The 23,923-nt window shown below is 49.2% G+C and overlaps 2 protein-coding genes across 2 annotated transcripts in view; both read left to right on the forward strand.

Moving 5' to 3' along the window:
* RFX8 (regulatory factor X8) overlaps positions 1-7,761 on the forward strand; it is a 55,101-nt gene extending 47,340 nt beyond the window's left edge. Inside the window, 3 exon segments of the mRNA XM_065891591.1 lie at positions 2,445-2,539; positions 6,193-6,307; positions 7,709-7,761. Of these exon segments, the coding sequence (XP_065747663.1) occupies positions 2,445-2,539; positions 6,193-6,307; positions 7,709-7,761 (263 nt within the window).
* Positions 7,762-14,604: 6,843 nt separating this feature from the next.
* CREG2 (cellular repressor of E1A stimulated genes 2) overlaps positions 14,605-23,923 on the forward strand; it is a 46,035-nt gene continuing 36,716 nt past the window's right edge. Inside the window, exons 1-3 of the mRNA XM_065891593.1 lie at positions 14,605-14,614; positions 15,308-15,927; positions 18,563-18,732. Coding sequence (XP_065747665.1) covers positions 14,605-14,614; positions 15,308-15,927; positions 18,563-18,732 — 800 coding nt within the window. The remainder of the gene's footprint in view (positions 14,615-15,307; positions 15,928-18,562; positions 18,733-23,923) is intronic.

Below are 23,923 nucleotides of genomic sequence, written 5' to 3' on the forward strand. Positions count from 1 at the left end.
GACTCTGTGCTTTCATGGCCGAGGGCCTGGGTTCAATCCCTGCTCGGGGAACTAAGATCCTACAAGTTTGGCGGCGCGGCTAAAAAAATAAAAAGTAACATGGTTTGTTTATACATGGTTTGTTCTCAGCCTGAATTCCCTGTCTCTGGGGATGAGGGTGTCTCTTTACATCCTGGTGCCAGAAGGGCACCTTTCACACCGGAGATTTATTTCCTGTTTTCAGGGAGACCGAGGGGGAGGGTCAGTGTCCTTCCTGTGTTGGCCGTTTCTTAAGTAACTTTTCAATCAAATTAACCAATATGCCACTGAGGCACATTTTGGAGCTGCGTACTCTGGGCACCGACACTATCTGACAGTTGTAGTTAATCTTAAGGAAGAAAATCTCCATTCTGATGCCAAAATCTGGCCTCTGTACGCTGGTGCCAGATTAAATCTCAGCGTTGTGGGTGAAGTAGAAAGAAATAGCTGTATTGCTTTGCCAGGTAAGCGGGCCACAGCGGGCTCATGCCCTCAAGACTGTGTGTCCCGCCCTGGAGGGGGTCGTGAGGAGTCTTATAGCGTTCAAGGAGCAGGGCGTGGTCAGCTCGTGGACACTCTTCTGATTGGCTGGTGGTGAGGTCATCGGGAGTCGGCATCATCAACCTTCTGGTTCCAACCGGTCTGGGGTCTCCGTGCTCGTGGGCAGCAGTTAACTTCGCCCCGCTGGAGGGGGTTTCAGTATCTGCAAAACAGCTCAAGGAACGGCTCAGAATATTCTCTAGAGTCCTTGAGGAGGAATTAAAGGTCCTTGACTGTGTTTAATGGCTAAAGTATTATTATTTTGTCTTGCTTGCCTGTTTTCCTTTCTGCATTTTCTCACTTCTCTGATTAAATTTCTTCTTTGGCTAAAGTTTTTCTACAGACAAAAGGCAGGCAGAGGACACGGGTGGAGGTCTATTCTGGGAAGGCCCCGTAGGGTCCTGCCTCAGTTACAGTTCCATGAAGAGCTGGCTTACGCGTGGTTACATCGCTGCGAGGGGACAGTCACCACAGCAGGAGGCTCCCCACTCAGGGGGAGCCGGGAGTTGCTTCAGGAGGGGCTGCAGACCAGTTACCACCTCCTCCCCCAGTCGCTAGGCTTTGGTCTGAGGGCTGCCAGGAGGGGTCAGCCATGCATAAAGCTGCCCCCCAGTGCCTGAAACCCCCTCAAGGTGTGGGCTGTGGGCTTCATCACGGCCCGCCCAACACGGGGCTGGCACACGGGGGCACCTCAGCATTTCACGACCAGATGGTTACGTGGATTCAGCGATGCATTAAAAGCAGCGCAAAGTATCCTGTCCTCTTCCTTTGACCTTGAGGGGGGGCTGACTTGGTAGGATTGCACCAGTTATTAAAATAGTGAAATGGGTCCTTACTTGCTGCTAAGTAGCTCCCTCCCCCCACTGCTTGCCTGTCCCTTGATTATATCCCCTGTCCCTACTGCCTGGCTGTCCCAAATCCCAGATCCTCCCCTGGGAGACTCCCCTCCAACCAGACCAGCAGCTGAAAGGTGAACACCTAACCCAGCAGGCTTCAGGGCAATGGAAGCCCCCCTCCCAGGCCACTGGCTTCCCCAGCAATCCCAGCTGGCTGCCCAAACCTTGCTCTCACCCCCAGCCCAAGCCCAGGGAGACCCAGGAGGCATGAGGCCTCTCCCCCAGGTGCCCGCCAGCCTGCCAGGGGCTCCTGGGCTCCTGTTGGCATCTTTGCATGTCCTTTGCAGAGGGCACAGAGCCGGCAGGGAGACAGCATGACCCCTGGCAGACGAATGCCTGAGATGTGCCTGGAAGATCTTCCAGACGGAGCCTGACCAAATGTGCACCAGGGCCATGGCAGCCCACTGGGTTATCTAAATCTCCTTGGCACATGGGGGCACTCAGACAGATGCGCTTCCACTGTCCTTCCACTCTCAGCGCTGCCTGCGCGGATGCGGGACCCAAGTCCCAGTGTCGCACACTTGGGCTGCAGCCCTCAGGCCTGTACTGACAGGGTCTGTAGCCCTGGGCAACTCACCTAACATCCCTCAGCGGCTTTGATGTCCACCATCAGTTAAAGGACTTGAACAAACTACCCCCTTTAGAAAAGCGGCAGGGATGGGTGAGGTCACGTCTGTACCCTGCAGTGAGCTCACTTGGAGCGGGGTTCTGTGTGATTACAAGGTGTAGTTATGATTTCAAACTATTTCTTCCCATTTCAACAAGTAGCCGAGGGGATTGCTAGAAGGCGAGACCACAGAGCTCTGAACCAGACGACCTGGGGTGACAGACCCAGCCCATGGCAGCCTTTGTGTTCAAAATGAGGGCAAGGCCGTGGGGAATTCCTTTGAACTGCAGTGCGGATGCTATCCCCTAGGTCACCTGGGATACAAATACCTAAGGGGAAATTCTGCTCTTCCACTCACAAGGGTTTGTTTTGTCTGGTGATAGGTTTGAGCAGTTAAATTTCTTTGCTGGGCATGTCAGCAGACCTCAGTGTATTCCTGAATTGTCTGTCTTCAAACCTCCAAACATTTGTCTTCCAGGTACAAAACCACGATTTTTTTTTTTTTCAGTAGAAGAAGTGGGTGTGGGTCATTCTAGCTACATTATAGCACTGAGTGCCCAGGACCTGGTGCAAAGGAAAAGGTTTTCTCTGGCGCTCTGGACAGAAATGTGTCAAGGCCGGGACGGGGGTTCAGGTTGGGGAAGTGGTGTCTCAGAGGCTGGCACGTCATGCAACTCTGTGTGTGTGTTTGCTCGCAAGTGAGCACGTGTGCATATGTGAGCGTGTCTGTGCGTGGGAGGGCATGTGAGTGGGTGTGGCCAGGTAAGTGTTGGTGTGCGGTTGAGTATGTGTGCACCAAGCAGGAGTGTTCAGGAGGGAGATGGGTTTGTCTTTCTGGGGAGAATGGCGCTCATCTGGGGGTTTTGCAGACAGTCCCAGTAAGGTGTCAGGCTTGGGTTCACAAAAGCCAAGATGAATTGGTTTTGGACGTGGGCGGGTTTGGTCCTTCTGCTGGACGTGTCACTTGGACTTTACTTCTCAGTAGGCCCGTCGGCTTGACTGTCGTCACCACCCTTATCAGTAGTCACGTTACCAAATCAGGCCCAGCTGCTTGCAGCGCAAGAGTCAGTACTCAAGAGGCAAATGTTGGCAGGAAGGGAAACAGCCTTTGAGCAGAATACCGGCAGTCCGGGGAGACGGTGGACTCAGTGCTCTCCAAAACCATCTCCGAAGATTCTGCTCGGCCGAGAAAGTTTTTAAAGCGGAAAAGGGAAGTCATCTCAGGTAATCACTGAGATGGGGGGTCAGAGTGGGCACCGTGCCCCACTGTGTGCAGGCTTGTCGACATCCTGTGCCCGCTCTTTAGATGCTGTCGTGTCCACACAGTCTGTTCTTGAGATTACTGAAGGGGAAGCTGGGGAAGAGATCGGTCATCATTTCTATTTCTTTGATCTACGGAAAGAACCAACAAGTTAGGCAAAGTATCGTGTGATCAAAAGATTTGAAAGGTGTGCTAGGGCCAGAGATGAGCAGAGCATGGGCGCGCCTGGTTTGAGGTTAGTGACAAGACGAAGGCACCTCCTGCAAAGAGCTCTTTTCTGCCCAAAGCTGCTTACAGTCACCCTGTAAGAGCGGAGGATGCTGTCAGGGGAAGCCCCAGCACCCTGGCCCCAGTGGGCTCGGAACACGGGGCCGCCCGCCCCTCGAGCCATCATCCTCTGAAGGCCGAGGCAGCAGGAAAAGACCTTGACGAGGGAGTTGGGTTCCACTGGGAGGTGAAGGGCAGATAGGATTAAAATAAGCTGAGAAAGGGAGACACCGTTCCCGAGACAGGACGGCAGGAGCGGAGTGGGCGTAGGGAAAGTGGGGGACCGGCCTAGGGAAGAGGGGCACGTCTCTGCAGCAGAGAGCAAGGACCTGGAGGACCTGGGACCAGAACGTGACTCGGGTTTTCTCCTTAAGCCTCCAGCCACACGTCCTCCTGCCCCCTCCATCTCCCCCAGAAAACCCAGAAAGGAGCTTGAAAGCTGGTTCCAAGCCTTGGCAGGTGTCTGTTTCCATTCTTTGCTCCTCGGATATAGTCTTTCCAGATTCTGTGTGGTTTTGATTCCCTCTCCTTGGTCCTCGGCAAAGCTCACTTGTACCAGTGGTAATGTGCGCGGGTGCATAGCTGCAGAGACAGAGATTCATTCGACAGGATGAAGCTCTCCATCCTCTGGTCCTTGTTTCAGACACTCACGCAGCCTCCACTTCACCCCCGCTGAGCCCACTGAGACCGTTGGTACTGGTCCTGCATGCAAGACCGTGTAACACGGTGTTTCCGTCCTCACCCCTGCAGCGTCACGAGTGAGGCGTCTTCGAAAAATGGTGGTTTTGTAACTTCCTGCCTTTGAAGGGCTTGATTTTGTAAAACAACCTGGCTGATAAAAAAAAAAAAAAAAAAAAAAAAGACTATTGTCAATGAGATACTCAGACTGTTAAAATGTGAAGCCTCGGGCTTGTCCACGATGACTAACGGCGTCAACTTGTTAGCATCTGGCAGAGCCAGAGGAGAGAAACGCTCAGCTCTGTCCTGCTTCATTTGTTCCCCTGGTTCTCGTGCAGTTTGGGCCCAGGGGTCCTTTCTAAATGTAGGAACCTGAGGTATCACGCTGCCGGCAAGAGGAGGAAAGCTGGGTAATGTCCGTGTTCACTTGCGAATGTTTGTGCGGAGATCGCCCACAGCTCCTTCTCTGGATGGTTTTAGGAAGCATCCTTGTGTGTGTTGAACACCAGCAGGGCTCCCCCCAAGAGCCCCGTTCCAGGTGGTCCCAAGTCGTGCGGGGAGGATGCCGCTGCCGAGGGCAGTCTGTTCCCAAACCCAAGCTCACGTGCCCGACGCACAGTGAGGCCACACAAAGCGAAAGGCTGGAGTTCGGAGCAGAGAAAGGTTTATTGTAGGGCCCAGCAAGGAGACGAGGAAGGAGATGGGTGGCTGACGCTCAGCATGCCCTGGGAACTCCTGGAAGGGTTTCAACAAAGCAATTTGAAAGGCCAGGGGAGGGGAGGGGCCGGGTCCCAGGGTGCGTGATCAGCTCGTGCACGACCCTCTTCTGATTGGTTGGTGGTGATCAGTCCTTAGGCCCCAGTAGGTCTCACGGTCATCAGGTAGTTAATTTCTTCCATTTGGTGGGAGGCGGGTTTTAGCATCTGAAACTCTCAGGAAATATGCACGAGATGCTATTATCTAGGTACTTCAGAGAGGAGCTACAGCAGAGGATATGGGGGGCGGGGGGGTCTGTCCTGGGAGGGCCCCGTAGGGTCCCGCTTGGTTACAGGTCCACACCCACCCAGAGCCCAGGGTGGGCCTTTGAGGGCTCTCAGCGGGGGCTGAACAGAAACCGAGAGGAAAGGGCATCTCCTTATTCCTGGCCAGTCCCTGCCGTTCTTCCTCGGAGACTTGCGGTTGAGTGTCTGGGTGGTCCTCACGCAGGAGAGTCAGGGGAGACTCGGGGGGTTCACTCCAACCTGTGCTGGAAATTACATACGACTCTTGGTTTGTAACTCACCTGAAGTGTGGCCCGAGGCTGCTGTCGACCTAGTGAGGAGTTCCTTAGTCTGCACGTGGAGGCATCTCCCCGGTGCCCAGTGTAGTGCCACTCAGGCCATCCGATGGCCTTGGCTCCACTGGACACACAGGTGGGCCTTCTGGGCCTCAGATAATTCATGTGGCACAGCGGCCAGCTTTGTGCCTTGCAAAGTCGGCACCCTTCCTTCCGTCACTGTGGGACTCTGGGCCCCTTCTTCACGGTGTCAGACTCGCCAAGTGTAAATTAGCCCCCGACCCTCTCGGAGGCAGCTGCCACGGGGGCTGCAGCAAGGCCGTCCCGCAGGCCTCCCTCCCCTGTTGCTCCCCACAAGTGACGTTTTTCTAAAAAAATTGTGTGGGATTAAAAAAAAGAAGTAAGCTGCTCTCCCACCTCCTGCCTTCTCCCCGCCCACTTCAAAGGGTTCTGCCTGGGACCATCCCCACAGGAGATGGTGCAAGACCGGGCCCAGGCCTGGGCCGCCTCTCGCCTCGGCTTTCCTTCTTCCTGCCCCACTTTGACCTCTTGAGACTGTCTGTGCGCCACCCGTGGGTGCATTTGACGACACGCTCGCCTTGATTTTTATCATAAACCCCAGCATTTTTTTCTCTCTAAAATGTCACAGCTGAGCAGAAGCAAAGCAGAGTTTATCAGATTGGCCGCCAGCTTCCAGCTGAGATGGAATTTCCTCCTCACGGCCGTGAGCAAAGCTATGACCCTCTGGCACAGAGACAGCTTCGGTAAGTCCAAGAACGCACAGCATTTTGTATTCTACCTTTTACAGATGTTATTACAGCCTAAGCGTTTTCCTCATTGCTATGTGGAACCCACTCGTCTTTTTCTCACCTTTTTATGTAAGATACAACACACAGAGAACGACACACCAAAAAAAACCATATTAATATTATTATGGCAATATGGTAGTTCATCAAACAGCTGGACCACACCTCACTCTCCTGTCAATGAAAATAATCAATAAACAATCTAAAATAAGAATAGAAAAGGGTTTTATTTGAGCCAAACTGAGGACTAGCCTGGAAGCCAGCTTCCCAGATGACTCTGAGAAACTGCTCCGGAGAGCATCACAGTTTTATATTTTGTCAAAACAAAGAACATTAAACAAGTCAGGGTTTCATTTCTTCAAGGTTATTTAAAAAAAAAAAAAAAAAAAAGAACAGACCGGCACATACCCAGCGAGTCAGTATGGCCTTGTCACCTGGGAAGGGGGACTTAACCATCAAAGGAGTAACCAGTATCGGTGTCCCAGGAAGGGAGGCATTTAATCTTTATTTTTAACATGGACATTCTTTACTTCTGGTCAGTGTGTCCTTTTCTCTAATAATTAAAGCCGAGGCACAGTGTAAGCTTTGATAGGCCACACACAGGCTATTTTAGTTAGCATCAAACTCAAGTTCACTCATGTATAAGCCAGAATGACTTCCCTGTATCTCAACATGTGGACATGTCTTTTGTCACTCCCCTGCCATCGTTGTCGGACGCGCAGGAAACCTCCCCTGGCTTTTGAGTTGTGCGTTTTCAGACATCGTGAGGAAAGCAGCAAGCATCCTCTTTTTCTCCATCTCCCAATTGAGATGGACCAAGAAATGGGTTCTTTGGGGGCACCCGGATTTAACCTTCAGGAATAAGAGTTGATAAAGTCCCCACTGCGTGCAGATGGTAGAAAGAGTAAAGCAGTGTCTGTTTTGCCAACTTTCTGGTCCAGTAGAGGGTCTTTCGGGGCCCAGGGGGTCCCATCTGTCACAGCTGTGGTACAGACACAGCACAGGAGAGTCGCGGGGAGGGACAGTCACCACTGAGCCCCCCAGCCCCACGGAGGGGATCAGTCGTTTCAGCAGATGTCGTGCGTCCCTGCAAAGTCCCAGGCACCTTCCTGGGCACTGGACACACAGCCGTGGACAGACAGACAGAGCCTCCAGCCCACAAACTCACACACCTATCAGGGCAAGGAATCCCTGCCCCAGGGCTGCCAGACGCCCTTGCAGCAGGTACACAGGACAGGAAGAGCAGACAAGCCCTGTTCTAGACCATTCTGCAAACACTGGGGCCCTTTGGAGGGTTGTGGCTGTACACAGCCATATATTTGACCCCCATTCGTCATGAGGCTGTCCCCGTCCCCGCAGATGAAGGTCAGCAGAGTTCCCGTGCAGCCACAGGAGGAAAGCCAGCTCTGTAGTTAGTGCTGTCGACTGAAAAAATGCACAGCCTGAAAGTTGAGAGTTGTGTTTTATTCGGTGGACAAACCCGAGGACTAAGGTCCGGGACACAGCATCTCAGATCACTCCGAGGGACGGCTCCGAAGAGGCAAGGGTGGGGGGGCCGGGGTAGATAGGAGCCGTTTTTGCAACAAAGACCAGGTAGTCGGAACATCAAAAGATGACTGTTAATTAAAGAAAACCGGACATCTCAAGGTAAAGAGTTTAGCACTTTTCTACGTATGGGAAGACGCAAGAGTCTGGGCTCTCTGGCATCGTTCCTTTGATGTGCTCCTCGGCTATCTGGGGCCAGTATCCTGCGTTTTCTCCTCCTGAGTCTCCTCTGGGTGCACGGCTGGGGGCGGCTGCAGCAGCTTATTGCTAGACGGGGGGCATCCCGCCCGTATCCTGAGTTCCCTCAGGGCTCACGGTCTCGGGGTGGCTGTCATGTGACGGCTTGATGGCTGCAACATCCTTTGTTTACTGATACGGCAGGTGGCATCCTCAGTTCACAGTGCTTTTCCCCTCGGCCTTCTAGGGCCTTCACGTGAAGTCAGAGTATTCACACCACTAGTTTTTCCCCTTCACGTGGACCATGGTTTCACAAAGTTAAACAAGCCAGGAGTTGTTTGTGGGTCAGGCTTATTCCAGACCAGGCCATGCCTCTCATGGAGCCAGGTTCTCTCACCTGAGATCTAGCAGAGAATAGTGAATATCGTATAAAGCTCTGAAATGGACAGAAAGGGTCAACACGCCCTTCTGGTCTTCCACGGTCTTTGAGTTGCTTTACAAATCTTGTAAGTTGTATCAAACAGATAACGATGCAAATCCTCCTCCACACAATGCAAACTAGTGCGTCAGCGGATGCAGTTGATAACTGCCCTGAGCACAGAGCTGTGTGGCATCCATTTGCAGATTACTGTCGGTGGCATTCTTTGTTGTCTATGTATGTTTAGTGTCTTGAATTCTCTCTCCTTTTTTTTTTTTTATAAATTTATTTATTTTTGGCTGCATTGGGTCTTCGTTGCTGCACGTGGGCTTTCTCTAGTTGAGGCGAGCTGGGGCTACTCTTCGTTGCGGTGCGTGGGCTTCTCATTGCAGTGGCTTCTCCTGTTGCAGAGCACGGGCTCTAGTCGCATGGGCTTCAGTAGTTGTGGCATGCGGGCTCAGTAGTTGTGGCACACGGGCTTAGTTGCTCCGCGGCATGTGGGATCTTCCCAGACCAGGGCTCGAACCCGTGTCCCCTGCATCGGCAGGCGGATTCTTAACCACTGCGCCACCAGGGAAGTCCTGAATTCTCTTTTGAATCAGCTGCAACATCTTACTAGTTCCCTCATTAATTGAGTCCCGTAAAATCTTTGACACACATTCATTTTATATCTGTATAAGAGTCGTGGTTTTACCTTCATTAAGTAATTGTCTTTTAACGATTATAATAGGCCAGATTACTGTGTAGCACAGGGAACTCTACTCAGTGCTCTGTGGTGACCTACATGGGAAGGAAATCCAAAAAAGAGGGGATCTGTGTATACGTACAGCTGACTCACTTTGCTGTACAGCAGAAACAAACAAAATGTTGTAAAAAACTATACTCCAATAAAAATTAAAAAGGAAAGAAAAGCATTAACAGCCAAAAAAGAAAAAAAGAGAGAGAGAGAGAGAGGCAAGGATGGGAATGTTACTTCTTACAAGATTCACGAGCAAGGTGTAATTTGAAAAGAGATCCAAAGAAAGTAGGAAGAAGGAGAGGTGTGAGAGTCTTCCAGAAGGGAGGGAGAATGAATCAGAGACATGAAGTAGCGCCTGGGCCCCCGTGATGTTATTGGCCATGAGTTTAAAATGATTAAGGAATTTAAAATCCTTATTGGTTTCCAGGAATATGGCAAGCTAGTGTAGTTGAACCAACTCATAAGGCGAACACAATACTTGTTAGAAAAACTATAAAATATCTTTAAAGCATCAAAAAGCGGGCAAGGGACTTCCCTGTCAGTCCAGTGTTTAGGACCCCTCGCTTCCACCGCAGGGGGTACGCGTTCGATCCCTGATGGGGGAACTAAGATCCCGCAGCCAAAAAGCGGCCCAAAAAACCAAAACATAAAAAAAAAAAAAAAAAGCAATATTGTAACAAATTCAATATAGACTTTAAAAATGGTCCCCATCAAAGAAAAAACCTTTAAAACAATAAAAATAAAAAACATAAACACCAAGGCGATGTTTTGCAATCCACACAACTTGGGTGACCTCTTAGTAGAGGGCAGTCATCAAATATCACACCTGCCCAGGGTGGGGAGTCCAGTGGCACAGCTCACACACCAGAACATCCAAAGGGCTACGCACTGCAGGTAGGGGTGAGTCAGAAGTAAGGCTGCACTCCTGACCCCTCCTACCTGCCTGCACCCACCCAGGAAACAACAAAGAGACTTGCTGAGTATCTCAGGGTGGGGAGAGCTGTCCTGAGAAATTGTAACCAAGAGCTTGCCCCAGATGAGATTTTAAAAACATTTTTTTGGAGATATACATACCATAAATTCTTCTCATTTAAAGTGTACAATTTGTTGATGAAAAAATTAATCAGTAGTCCATCTCAGAAAGGAAAATGTTTATTTGAGCGAACCTGAGGATTATTCAGAAAGCTCTGAGAACAGTTCCGCCTTGACCTGTCAGAGGTCAAAGCATAGTTATATAAGTTTTTGAGACAAAAGGTTATAGATCAAATGGTATATTATTGACAGCTTACACAGTCCAGATCTACACGTACAAAGTGAAGAGCTGGTCGTGGGTCGTCCCGGCCCGTTACAAGATTAAGAAGGAAGGTTATCTCCTAAGGAGATCTGGTTAACACAGATACACAGTATACACGCTAGAGAAGGCAAACAGGCAAAGACAAATTTTATAATTCAATTTTCTTGGCTTGCCATAAAACGTGAATTTCATTTCATCAAATTCAGTGATTTTAGCATATCTAGAGAGCTGTGCAACCATGACCTTGATCTAATTTTAGAACATTTTCATCACCTCAGAGAATCCCCACACACATTCACATTCATTACCTCTTCCCCTTTTTCCTAGCCCCCAGAAACACTCCTTTTATTGAAATGATAATTCCATCGAATGAATACACCACATTTTATTTACGCATTCGTCATCTGATGGACACCCAGGTGGTTTTCACTTAACAGAAAACATGAATAATTTCGTTTCCATTTGAATAATGCCTCTGTAAACATTTGTGTACAAGTTTTTGTGTGGACATATGTTTTCATTTCTCTTAGGTATATACACCGAGGAGTGGGAGAGAGGGATAAATTAGGAGTTTGGGATTGACATGTACACACGACTATATTTCAGGTAGATAGCCAACAGGGACCTACTGTATAGCACAGGGAATTCTGCTCAATATTCTGTAATAACCTAACTGGGAAAAGAATTTGAAAAAGAACAGGTATATGTATATGTATACCTGAATCACTATGCTGTACATCTGAAACTAAGACAACTTTTTAAATCAACTCTACTCCAATATAAAATAAAAAATTTTAAAGTTATTTAGAATTATCTGAAGAAATTTTTTTTCAGAATACATTGGATGTCCTAACAACTTCTAGTGATGACTTATGAGGATTTGTTTTTAATTTTGTTTCTAATCATTATTCACTCAGAGAGACCTGCGTACCCTCTACCCAGTTTCCCCTCTACCCAGTTTCCCCTAATACTTATATCTTAAACAACTGGATCGTAACATCAAAAGCAGGAATTTTCCGTTGATGCAATGTATGTGTAGAGTTCTAGCATTTTCTATTACCTGTGGGTTCACGTAACCACCACCACAGTCAAGATACAGAACTGTTGATCACCACAGAGATCTCCCTCATGCCACCGCTTTACGTAGCCATACACCGTCACTAACCCTTAGCAACAACTAATGGCTTCCACCCCTATAATTTTGTCATTTTGTGAATGTTATATAAATGGAATCATACAATATGTAACCTTTGAGACTAGCTTTTTTTTCTCAGCAGGATACTCTTAAGATCCACCCAAGTTGTTGCCTTTATTAATAGTTTGTTTCATTTTAGCACCGAGGGGTATTCCATGGTCTGGATACACTGCTGTTTGTTTATTCACGTATTGAGGGACATTCGGGTTGTTTCCAGTTTGGGCCTATTATGAATCAAGCTGCTATGAACAATGGTGTCTACAGGTTTTTGTGGGGAACATATGCTTTTATTTCTCAGGGATAAATGCCCAGGAGTGCAATTGCTGGGAATATGGTAAATGTACATTTAGGCCTTTCTTTAACTGCCATCATTTTTCTTTTTGATGCCTAAATTATTCCATCTTTTCCCAGTGGAGGACCTTTCAAGTTGCTTCTTTTGACATGTTTCATTGGTCTTTTCTAGCTGCCGCTGCTGCTTCTTTTTTTGACTGGAGAAGACATCCCAGGCTCCTCTTGTACATTTCCAGCCCCAAACTTTAAATGGTGCTTTGGTACCTTTGACCATGTGCCTCTTATTGTCCTTGACAAAGTATTTGTTAATGGGAAGTGACGGATAAGCAGCAGGTCTGCAATCCATTTTCTCCCGTTACAAGTCAAATCTGCTGGTAAACATACCGAGGACCAATTTCCTGCAGCCAGACCTCATAGCATTTGCCATGAGGGGAGGAGTGGGGGAGTCCTTTTCTGTAACAGCACACGTGATGGTTCAGGATTGCTTACAATAAACAAATCTGAGATCTATGGGAAATGTTACCAAGCCAAGTAACTGAGCCCCGATTCAAAATAGCTCCTTCTTTGTGAAATCACCTCATGCATCATTTAGAGACCTCCTGAAGTACTCATATATTGCTAGTAGAACTATAAAACGGTCAGAAATCATTTTGGAAAACAGTTTGTCAGTGTTTTCATCTGCTTGGGCTGTCATAACAAAATATCGTAAACTGGGTGGCTTAAAGAAACAGACATTTATTCCCCACGGTTCTGGAGGCTAGCAGTTCAAGATCAAGGTGCCAGGTGATGGGTTCCTGGTGAGAGCTCTCCTCCTTCTTGCAGACATCTGCCTTCTCGCTGTGTCCTTACATGGGCTTTCCTTGGAGCAGAAACACAGTGGGGAGGGTGGCGCAGGGACTCTCCCTTTTCTCATAAGGCCATTAATGCCCTCATGACCTAATCTAACCTTACTTACCTTCCAAAAGCCCCACCTCCAAATACTGTCACATTAGGGGTTAGAAGTTCAACATATGAATTTGGGGGCACAAACATTCAGCCCATAACAGAAAGTTCTGCATAAAATTAAACACAGACCTACGCTATGACCCAATGATTTTATTCCTAGGTTTTTACCCAAAGGAAAGGAAACGTACATTCACAAAAAGACTTGTAGAAGGATATTTATAGCAATTTCACTGCTAACAGATAACACCTGAAAACAATACAATAACCATCCTTAGGGTAATGGATAAGCTAATTTCAGTATGTTTATTGTATTCATCTGCTTGGGCTGCCGTAACAATAAACTACAGATCTGGTGGCTTAAACAGCAGACATTTATTTTCTCACAGTTCTAGAGGCTGTGGAGCCCAAGATCAAGGTTCCAGCTGACCCAGTTTCTGGTGAGGGCTCTCAAACCTGACATCTCGAAGGCCTGAGAACCAGGGGGACCAATGCAGTGAGTCCCAAGGCTCCAGAACCAGGAGTGTCGATGTCCAAGGACAGCAGCACATGGATGTCCCGCTTAGGCAGAAAGCAAATTGGTCCTTCCTCTGCCTTTCTGTCCTATTCAGGCCTTCACTGGATCAGATGACGCCCACTGCATTGGTGAGGGTGATCCTTACTCAGTCTGATTCAAATGCTAATCTCTCCCAGAAACACAGACACGCCCAGAAATAACGTTTTACCAGCTATCTGGGCATCCCTTAGTCCAGTCAAGTGAACACATGAAATTAACCATTCAAACAAGCCAAAGACAATTTGTGACATATTTGAACACCCTAAGCCTGGAACATAGGAAATAAAATTAATTCTAATAAATCAATACAAAAAAGTACAGACAACCCAATACAAACGGACAAAAGACATTAACAGGCGTTTCACAAAAGAGGGTATCCAGCTGGCCAATACTTGTATGAAACGGTGATCAACCACGTGAGCCATTAAAATAAAAATGAGTTATCACTACTCATCCGCCAGCTTGCTGGGATGGGGGGCAGACAGCCTCGCAGTAATCTGTGTTGCTGAGAATGTGGAGCAACAGGAACCTCCACGCGCTGATGGTAGCAGTAAATTGGTCCCATCATTGAGGAAATCAGTGTGATGTTCTATAATAAAATGAAACAGACTCGTGCCCCAGAACCCGCGACTCCACTACAAGGTACATACTCGAGAGAGCTCTTGCGTGTGCACACCTGTACCTGAGCTTGGCATCCTCTCGAGAACTGGGTCTGAGAAGAGGACCTGCACCTAGCTAGTCATTCTGGGATGCGGTCCTACAGAACCAAAGTGGGGGGACTGACTAGAATGACTGGAACACAGAGGACGGAAAGCCAGTCTAAGGGTGCATCACTGTGTTGGTTACCATTGTGAGTAACCGGGGCTCAATCCTGTTGGAGACCCTCCGAGAAACTGTGGAGAGTGGCCTTCGGAATCGTCCACTTGTGGCTTGGGAGTGGGGAGTATTTATCTTCTGGCTTTTGGACCCATTCGCCAAGGGTCGTGGCAAGGGGGGGTTAATGTTCCGCACTCGTGGCTTTTCACATTGCTCGGTGGAACCCTACCTATGTCCCACGTGGCAGTTGGCACACAGGCCCTGAGGCAGAAAGCAAGGGACATGCAGATTGGTGAGGTAACCTGCTGCCGTCTGTACCACCATTAGTTGGTTACCACAGCAAGAACAGGAGAAAACAGAGGAGCCCAGAGCAGTGAGACAGAACATAAAAGATACCAACACATCAGAACACAAGACTGTTCATAAAACTTTATTATTGGAAACAGGCCAGCTTCCCATCGATACGAGAATGCGTTTAAGGGTGGTGCGTTCATACAGTCCTCTGCTACACCACCCTGGCCGCGTTCTCGCTGGGTACTGCCGACTCCACTTCAGTGTATGTGTAGTGAGCAATTTGATTCTGCTTTTAGATGAACTGGAAGCAATGCCCTCCTGTCACAGCGAAGTGTAAGATGGTCACGGTCCTTACAGCGCAAGAGGATGGGCTTTGGCCTCAGACGGACTTGGCGCCAATCTTCATCGTTCGCTCGGCTTCCTCCGCCATAAAATGATAACCATCCCTACCTTGTGGCTATGTCACAGCACGTAACGCTTACTCCGCACCACACACTGTTCTAAGCCTCTCCAAATATTAACCCGTTCCATCCTCCCATCCCTCACTCCCATGATGTAAATACTGTTTTCTGCGTTTCCTAATGAAGGAACCGGGCACAGAGAGCTTACGTGACTCGGCAGGGCCGCACAGCTGGTGAGCGGAGGAGTGCGCTGAGCCGGGATTTGAACAACCCCCCCTGGCTGGCTGCAGAACCCGTGCCATGCAGCGGGAAAGAAGCGCATCCCCGGCCCAGCCGCGCAGAGAGAACTGCGCACCGCGTCTGCCGTGCGTGCGGAGCCCCACCTCCCCACGCGGCGCACGGCTGCGAGGGCGGCCCCGGGGCCCCGCCCCCGGGCGCCTGCGGCGCGGGCAGCGGGTTCTTCTCCCGGTCCGCCGTCGGGGGCCGCTGCCCGCGGTCCCCGGGGCCGGGCGCGCCCCGCAAGATGTCCGGGCGCCGCCTGTGCTGGCTACTGTGCTGCAGCGCCCTGCTGTCCCCGGCCACGGGCTACGTGATCGTGAGCTCCGTGTCCTGGGCCGTCACCAACGAGGTGGACGAGGAGCTAGACAGCGCCTCCACCGAGGAGGCGCTGCCCGCGCTGCTGGAAGACTCAGGCAGCATCTGGCAGCGGAGCTTCCCGGCCTCGGCGCACGAGGAGGAGTCTCACCTGCCGCCCCCGGAGGGCACCGCCCGCGCCAGGCCGCCCCCTGCGCCGCCCGGGATGTTCTCCTACCGACGCGAGGGCAGCGCGAGGCTGCGCCCGGGCACCGCCCGCTTCCTGGCCCACGCCAGCGCCTGGGGCTGTCTGGCCACCGTGTCCGCCCACGAGAAGGTAAGCCACCCGACCGGGAGCGGCGTGCAGGGGACAGGGAGAGCCTGGGGCCACTCCCGCGCTCGGATCCAGGTCTAGCAGACGTGCGCTGGAGGCTGGATCGGCGTGGACAGCGTGTAATTAATGCAGCCAGATTGTGCTTCGGTTACCCTGGCACCCTGGCAAAGGCAGGAGGGGTGGGGGGGTGGTGCTGGGAGAGAGGACGACAAGCAGGCTTCCTGCCAGGTGGATGGGGACCGAAGCGCAGTCGAGAAGCGCAGTCTTGAAATGGCCAAAGAGGTGTGCAAATAACCAGCGCCCGACCAGAGGCCTGGACAGAAGAAGCCTGAGCCGCCGTTGGCATCACCGAGTAGCGCGTCCAGCCCCTGCCCGCCCATAGACCAGAGCTGCCCCATCACTTACTGACCCCGAACGGGGGCTTTGGCGGAAATTTGCATTTTAAAAAATGGAATTCGAGAACTGTTCTGGAAAGGAGATTTATTGTGCGAAGCGTGTAAATGTTGGAGTGACAGCGCTGTCGTCAGCTGCAGCTTTCATCATTCGTTTCACAGATGTTTTACTCACCTGTTAGACATGATTCCACCTGAAGTGGAAATGCCGTGGATACATGATGAGTTTGTAACATCCATACGTGTACACCCTCCAGAAGGCTTTTAGGGCTGTTAAGATAGATGTAAGGGTTTTATTACAGGGCAGTAATTTGAACTCCTGTTTACTTCATGCAAAAAAAAAAAAAAAATACTGTTTTATGGAGTGTGTAAGTCATTGGCCAGGGGGAAGGTTCTGGGTCCAGCTCTGGGTCTCACCAGTTCAGAGACTGTGGCCAAGTCAATGGGTTCTCCACTTTGCTTTCCTCATCTATGAAATTAAGTGGTGGACTAGGTAGTTTTGAACGTCCTTTTTTGCTTTGAAAAAAAAATATCTAAATGACAACTTTTTTTTTTTTTTTTTGCGGTACGCGGGCCTCTCACTGTTGTGGCCTCTCCCGTTGTGGAGCACAGGCTCCAGACGCGCAGGCTCAGCGGCCATGGCTCACGGGCCCAGCCGCTCCGTGGCATGTGGGATCCTCCCGGACCGGGGCACGAACCCGCGTCCCCTGCATCGGCAGGCGGACTCCCAACCACTGCGCCACCAGGGAAGCCCAGGCAACTTTATTTTGATGAGAAATGATCATAAGGTCTTTCACAGCTTCCAAATAGTTCTTCACAGCTGTATCTTATACTCCTAAGACATACCTTCGGAAGATATGAAGCTTAAATATGAAGCTGATCTTGGTTTAAAACACAGATCACTTCAAGCAATTAAAACTCTAGCGCCAGTGTATTCAAGGTATCATGACTTTCAACATCCCTTTTCTTAGCTTTGTTAGTAGTTCCCTTTTCCAGTATTGACGTATACTCCAAATGCAATAAATTCAGAGAACATTTACCATGTGCCTGGCACGTGTGTAAAACATGACTCTGCTCAGTTTGTGAGTGACCAGCTGAAAAAGAGGATCTGGGAATGACATATTAGCATCTTGTAGGATTCCTCAACATTGGGTTTTCTAAAAGATTAAAACCACCCCTTATCACAATTCTACACACTGTTGTCATGTGACACTTCAAAGACGAAAGATAGCCCTGAGTTCTGAGCTAAGTAACAATGAGGAACGCTCTGTGAAGGGTAAAGGTCATGATGCTGGACCCAGCAGGGCTTGGGAAAAACCTAAGAAGTATTTGGGTACGTGTCTGAGAATTTTATCTGCTCTACTGGATGATCGTGAGGAGAAAATTGGTTTAGCATGTTTATGCGTCTTTCTTGAAGCTAGAAGGGTAAGAAACCAAATTCCCATAAGTTGCTGAGTTATACTATTAAAATATTATTGATTACAATTTTAAAATGTGACTAATAAGTGAGAAAGTGGTGTGACCCTAAAAAAAACAATCCCAGAAAGTTCCTGGAGTCCAAAGACCAGGTAAGATGTTAGGTTAAGACTTAGATTCTGGGCTTCCCTGGTGGCGCAGTGGTTGAGAGTCCGCCTGCCGACACAGAGGACGCGGATTTGTGCCCCGGTCTGGGAGGATCCCACATGCCGCGGAGCGGCTGGGCCCGTGAGCTATGGCCGCTAAGCCTGCACGTCCGGAGCCTGTGCTCCGCAACGGGAGAGGTCACAGCAGTGAGAGGCCCGCCTACCGCAAAAAAAAAAAAAAAAAGACTTAGATTCTATCCCCAAAGTTGCCATAAATATGGGGGAGGTGGTGAAGGCAGTGGGGCTCCCAAGGGCTAGCTTGTGAGAAAGGTTTTAGTGACCCTCCACCCTTCCATGATTTTCATTGCCTTTCCGCCAGATAACTTTCAGTTTAATAGAGTGTGTTTGCTATGTACCTGCAGCTTCAAGAATAATCCCCTAACCATCCCTCCTCTACAGATGCCACTGCTAAGCTCCTCTATAGAAATTCTGGAGCCATCACTGGGTGAAGTAGGCAGGTTGGGAACCACTTTGCTTTGATTCATGACCTGTCAAAACCACAGTGATGCCATGCTGCCCTCACACCCCCAATGCTATATTTCCTGGTCAGAGACACACACTAAACTCCCAGCTCAAGTCAATCCACAACCCTGCATTGAAAAGGCCTTTTTTGGTGTTTGTTAGATCCCAGGACTGCCTTTTGGGAGCTGCCTGCCGGTCAGTGACGGCCCCTTCAACAACAGCACGGGGGTTCCTTTCTTCTATGTGACACCCAAGGACCTCCTGGTGGCTGATCTGATGAAGAACCCCACGGCCTCCCTCCTGCTGCCGGAATCCGAAGAAGAGTTCTGCAGGTAGGCAGGGGCCCGGCCTCCCCCATCCAGGTCCTCTGCACAAGGCAGGGAGGCTGTGGCTTTAACGGGGCCCTGAGATGCAAAGCAATGTCTTTGCCACTTGGCCAGGGGGCAGGTTCTGGGCCTGGCTCTGGGTCTCACCAGCACCGAGACTGTGGCTAAGTCACTGGGTTCTCCACATTGCTTTCCTCATCTATGAAATTAAGTGGTGGACTAGGTAGTTTTGAAGGTTCTTTTTTGCTTTGAAAAAAATTATTGAAATGACGACTTTATTCTGATAAAGCGATCTTAACTTCTTACGTGGCTTCCAAATGGTTTTTCACAGTTATATCTTAGGCTCCTAAGACACATCTCCAGAAGATACAAAACTTAAACATGAAGCTGATCGTGGTTTAGAATACAAGTCATTTCAAACAATTAAAAGCCTAGAGCCAATGTGTTTCCAGATACATTGGCAGTGTATGCTGTAGAAATGTATTTTCATGTGGAAAGAGTATATATAGCCATGGAATCAGATCAATAGAATTCTACCACTCACCAAGCTGTGTGATTTGGGGCAAGTTATTGAACCTTTGGGAGCCTCAGTTTCCTCATCTGTAAAATGGGAATAGCAGTTTCTACCTCCTAGGGTGATGGGGAGAGTTGGAAAGATTTACAGCGTCTTGCACAACACTGGGTGGATAAATGGCAGCTCTCTTTGTTATGGCAAAGGTGGGGGTGGGCGAGGGGAGGGGAGGGCAGTGAAGGAAGAGCCAGTGGTTTGTCTCCAAGGCACATGCAGCATAGAATCCACTTATTGTTTTTCAAATTAATTTCTACCTGCCCCAGTAAAGACCCAGAGTCCCTTAAATCACTTTCTCAAAAACTCTCTCAAAGAAAGGACAGTTGGGCAAAAATGGCACACTGCATCTAACACCTTTGTCTGAAATCAGAATGTGGAGCTTGAGGTCCACTCCTGCCACCGCCATGTCTGTGCCGAGCTTGGGGAGGGTGGGGGGCGGGACGCACGTGGGAGGGCACCCCTGCAGGAGTTGCAGAGGCAGCAGGAGACCTTGGGCAAGTCCCTTCACCTGTAATGTAGTGATGCTTTAAGAACTGGGATAAGGTACCCCCCCCCACTCCAAAATGCTATGACTCTTTATGCAAAATATGCAAAACACATTCAGCAAACAAATGCGTCAGTTCTTTGAGGAGGGGAAGTGGTAATAATCAAAGCAACAATGCACCATAAAATGCAGCCTGGATAGGACCCTGTCGCTTACCCCTGGGAGCTGGTGGGAGCTCCATCCATCAGGGTGGAGGCAGTTCAGCTGACCCAGTGCCCTATCGGGGATGGCAGGAGACCAGGAAAAGGAGTGCCTCCTCTTTCCGTGGAATAGTCTCCTTGTTCTTGACTATTTCATGGAATGGTCTCAACAAGCTTGCTGTTACTAGAAGTACATTCCCAGGTACCTTTCTAGACATCTGAGGTGTTCCTCATTCAGGCAGCCTAAAGGCAGCCATTGTGCAGGGCACGTTCGTTGATCGCAGACCCCAGAGCACACCTGTCCCTGGACGTGGGCACAGGATACAGAGCAGAGGATGTACCGCAGCACTCAGGTTGTGGAGGGAATTGTCTCCTGGAAGGTCCCAGGCAGCCGTCAGCAGGAGCTTGGGGCCATGAGAAATCCAGCTTAGAGAGGCCCTCTCCGGGGGCTGGGGCTGGGCACGCCTGGGGCCATGTGTGCGGACCCTCTTCACAGCAGGTCGCGCTTGGAGTCGCAGACCTCCATGCAGCACACCAGGGTACCTGGATGAGGCAGCTCGCGGCCGGAGGGGACCACCCAGCCCCACCCCACCCCCCAGGGCCAAGGGCACCAGCATCCCAGACCCTTGTAACTCCGGCCTGGAGGAGGGATGAGGCACCGCCCACTGGTACCCCTCTGTCTAAGCCCCCATGTGAAACTCTACTCCCTCGCACTGTGCCAGCTTCTGAAGTCTTAAAATAGAATGTAAATAAATATCTACACAATTAACTGTGGTCTCAGTAAGCATCTCGCCTGGAAGCAGGGAGTATCAGACAATGAGGCTTGTTGTCCCCCCAGGGTCCACTACTTTCCAGGACCTGCTTCAGCCCAGGTGTGATTCATCTGCGTGAAGCTCGCATTCCAAGTGCAGCGTCACCCTATAGGTTTTGCCTCCAGAATCTTGGAAATGTTGCGCACAGAGACTTAACAAGTCAAAGGCGGGCAAAGAGCAGAGCCCTGAATCGAACAACGCTCCTCGGGCCACGGGAGCCTAAAGAAGCGTCAGGTGGGAACGTCCGTGGCTAAGAACCTCCCTGACGAGCACCTGCGTGAAGTTCAAGGGGCCTCCTGCAAGGCTGCAGGAAGCTGCCCCTCCTGCCTGATCCCGGCCTGCAGAGATTCCCACAGAGCAGGGAGATCCAGAAAAGCACCCACTTCTCACGATGATGATGGTAAAGCGAGGACACCTGATCCTTTGACTTTTGGAAAGCATGAGAATCGCCTCCGGTCTGTGAAGCAGGTGTTCTTGTGAACTGCAAACTTTCAGCAGCATTTTTACCCTCAGATCTGGTGCATTCTGTGCGCTCATGTCCCTCTGCCTGTCTGTGCCCTGGGGTGGAGGTGGATTTTCCCTAAGCGGGAAGACAAAGCCGGGACCAGGCCTGTCTACACGATGCATCTTGAGACTCCTGTAGGCCTGGGGCGCCGTGTTTGTCTGAGGAGCCCTCAGAGCCTGAACCATAAACCAAGGTCGGACAGAGAGGAAGCAGCGTGGCCACTGATGCTCTGAGAGGAGGAAAGAGGTGCCTTCCCAGCCGTTTCCTGCAGGGTCCACTGGGCATCTCAGCTGCAGGCCTGCCTCTGCATCCATCAGGGTTAGCCCTGGTTCCTGCAGAGTCTGGACTGGGGCAGTCTGGTGAGCTCGGCCTCCACCGACAGGACATAGATTGAGAAGGAAGCCGTCCAACAAACAGAAGCGAATGTAAGTCTTATTCCACTGCAAGGGCAGGCTGAGCTGGCCCTCTGTACTTTAGAGCTCCGTTGGGTATACAGGACAATTGTATGTACAATGTGTATGTGTTTAATAAGCAGGTGGGTGGACAAGACAGAGAGAGGGAGAGAGGGATGATGATAGATAGATAGATGTGTGTGTGTGGCTTCACGTATTCAACTATTATCTGTTCTGAGAACATATACTACAGTTGCCCCCAACTGGTCTCCCCAGTTCACTCTCCCTCACCTTGATTTCATCCTCAATCCAATATCTGAAGTAATATTTCAAAACCCATGTAAGACCCTGGGATTCTCCTGCTTAAACTCTTTCACTAGGAGAAATAGCAAACTCCTGAATATGGCCTGGGAGGCCCTGCCTGGAGGACACCCGCCTCCCTCTCAGAATAAATAATCGTGGCCAATCCTTTGCTGATTGACTTAGTATGTGACTTATACCCTAGTTTTATTAAATGGAGAGGTTTAACCTGAAAACTTGTAATCTAAACTGATGTATGTGTCTGGCATACAGCTAAGAAATGCTTTTTTAAAAAATTGAGATATAATTGATGTCTAACGCTGTACATGGTGTTAACTTGGTACATGTATGTATTGCGATATGGTTATCCCTGAAGTCTTAGACAACATCTCTGTCACGTCACATAATTATCGCTTCTTTTTTGGGGTGAGAACATTTAAGATCTAGTCTTTTAGCAACTTTGAAGTTTATAATACAGTATTGGGGGCTTTTTTGTTGTTGTTTTTTTAAATTTTATTTTTTTTGGCTGCGTTGGGTCTTAGTTGAGACACACGGGATCTTAGCTGCTGCGCTCAGGCTTCTCTTTAGTTGTGGTGTGCGGATTTTCTCTTCTCCAGTTAAGGCACGTGAGCTCAATAGCTGTGGCACTCGGGCTTAGTTGCCCAGCAGCATGTGGGATCCTAGTTGCTTGACCAGGGATCCAACCCACGTCCTCTGCATTGGAAGGCGGATTCTTTACCACTGGACCACCAGGGAAGTCCCTGTAACACAGTACTGTTGAATATACTCACCGTGTTGTGCATTAGATCTCCAGGACTTATTCGTCTTCTAACTGCGAGTTTGTGCGTTTTGACCAACATCTCCCCAGTTCCCGAACCCCCATGCCCTGGTAACCTGGTAGCCATTAAATCTCTGTTTCTATGAGTCTGGCTTTTTTAGTTTCCACATATAAGGGATATCATGCAGTATCTGTCTTTGTCTGATTTACCTCAGCGTAATATCCTCAAAGTCCATCCGAGTATTGCAAATGGCATTATTTCACCCTTTCTTATGGCTGAGTAGTATTCAATGGTATATATAGGTACCACATCTTCTTTATCCATTCATCTGTTGATGGACATTTAGGTTGTTTCCACATCTAGGATATTGTAAATAGTGCTGCTATGAACATTGGGGTGCGTGTATCTTTTCGAATTAGAGTTTTCATCTTTTCTGGATATATGCCCAGGAGTGGGATTGCTGGATCATATGGTAGCTCTATTTTTAGTTTTTTAAGGAACATCCATACTGTTCTCTATAGTGGCTATACCAATTTACATTCCCACCAACAGTGTAGGAAGGTTCCCTTTTCTCCACACCCTCTCCAGCATTTATTACTTGTAGACGTTTTGATGATGGCCATTCTAACCAGTGTGAGGTGATACCTCATTGTAGTTTTGATTTGCATTTCTCTAGTAATTAGCGATGTTGAGCATCTTTTCATGTACCTGTTGGCCATATGTATGTCTTCTTTGGAGAAATGTCTATTCAGATCTTCTGCCCAGTTTTTGATTGGGTTGTTTATTCTTTTGATATTGAGTTGTATGAGCTGTTTGTATATTTTGGATATTAACCTCTTGTCGGTCGCGTCATTTGCACATATTTTCTCCCAGTCCATAGGTTGTCTTTTTGTTTTGTTGATTGTTTCCTTTGCTGTACAAAAGCTTTTAAGTTTGATTACGTCCCGTTTGTTTATGTTTGCTTTTCTTTCTTTTGCCTTTGGAGACTGATCTAAGAAAATATGCTTATGATTTGTGTCTGAGAATGCTTTACCTATGTTCTCTTCTAGGAGTTTTATTTAGGTCTTTAAACCATTTTGAGTTTAGTTTTGTGTATGGTGTGTGCGGGTGTTCTAACTCCACTGATTTATGTGTAGCTGTCCAGCTTTTCCCAACAC

Source organism: Phocoena phocoena, chromosome 14 (assembly GCF_963924675.1).
Source record: "Phocoena phocoena chromosome 14, mPhoPho1.1, whole genome shotgun sequence".
Classification (NCBI taxonomy): domain Eukaryota; kingdom Metazoa; phylum Chordata; class Mammalia; order Artiodactyla; family Phocoenidae; genus Phocoena; species Phocoena phocoena.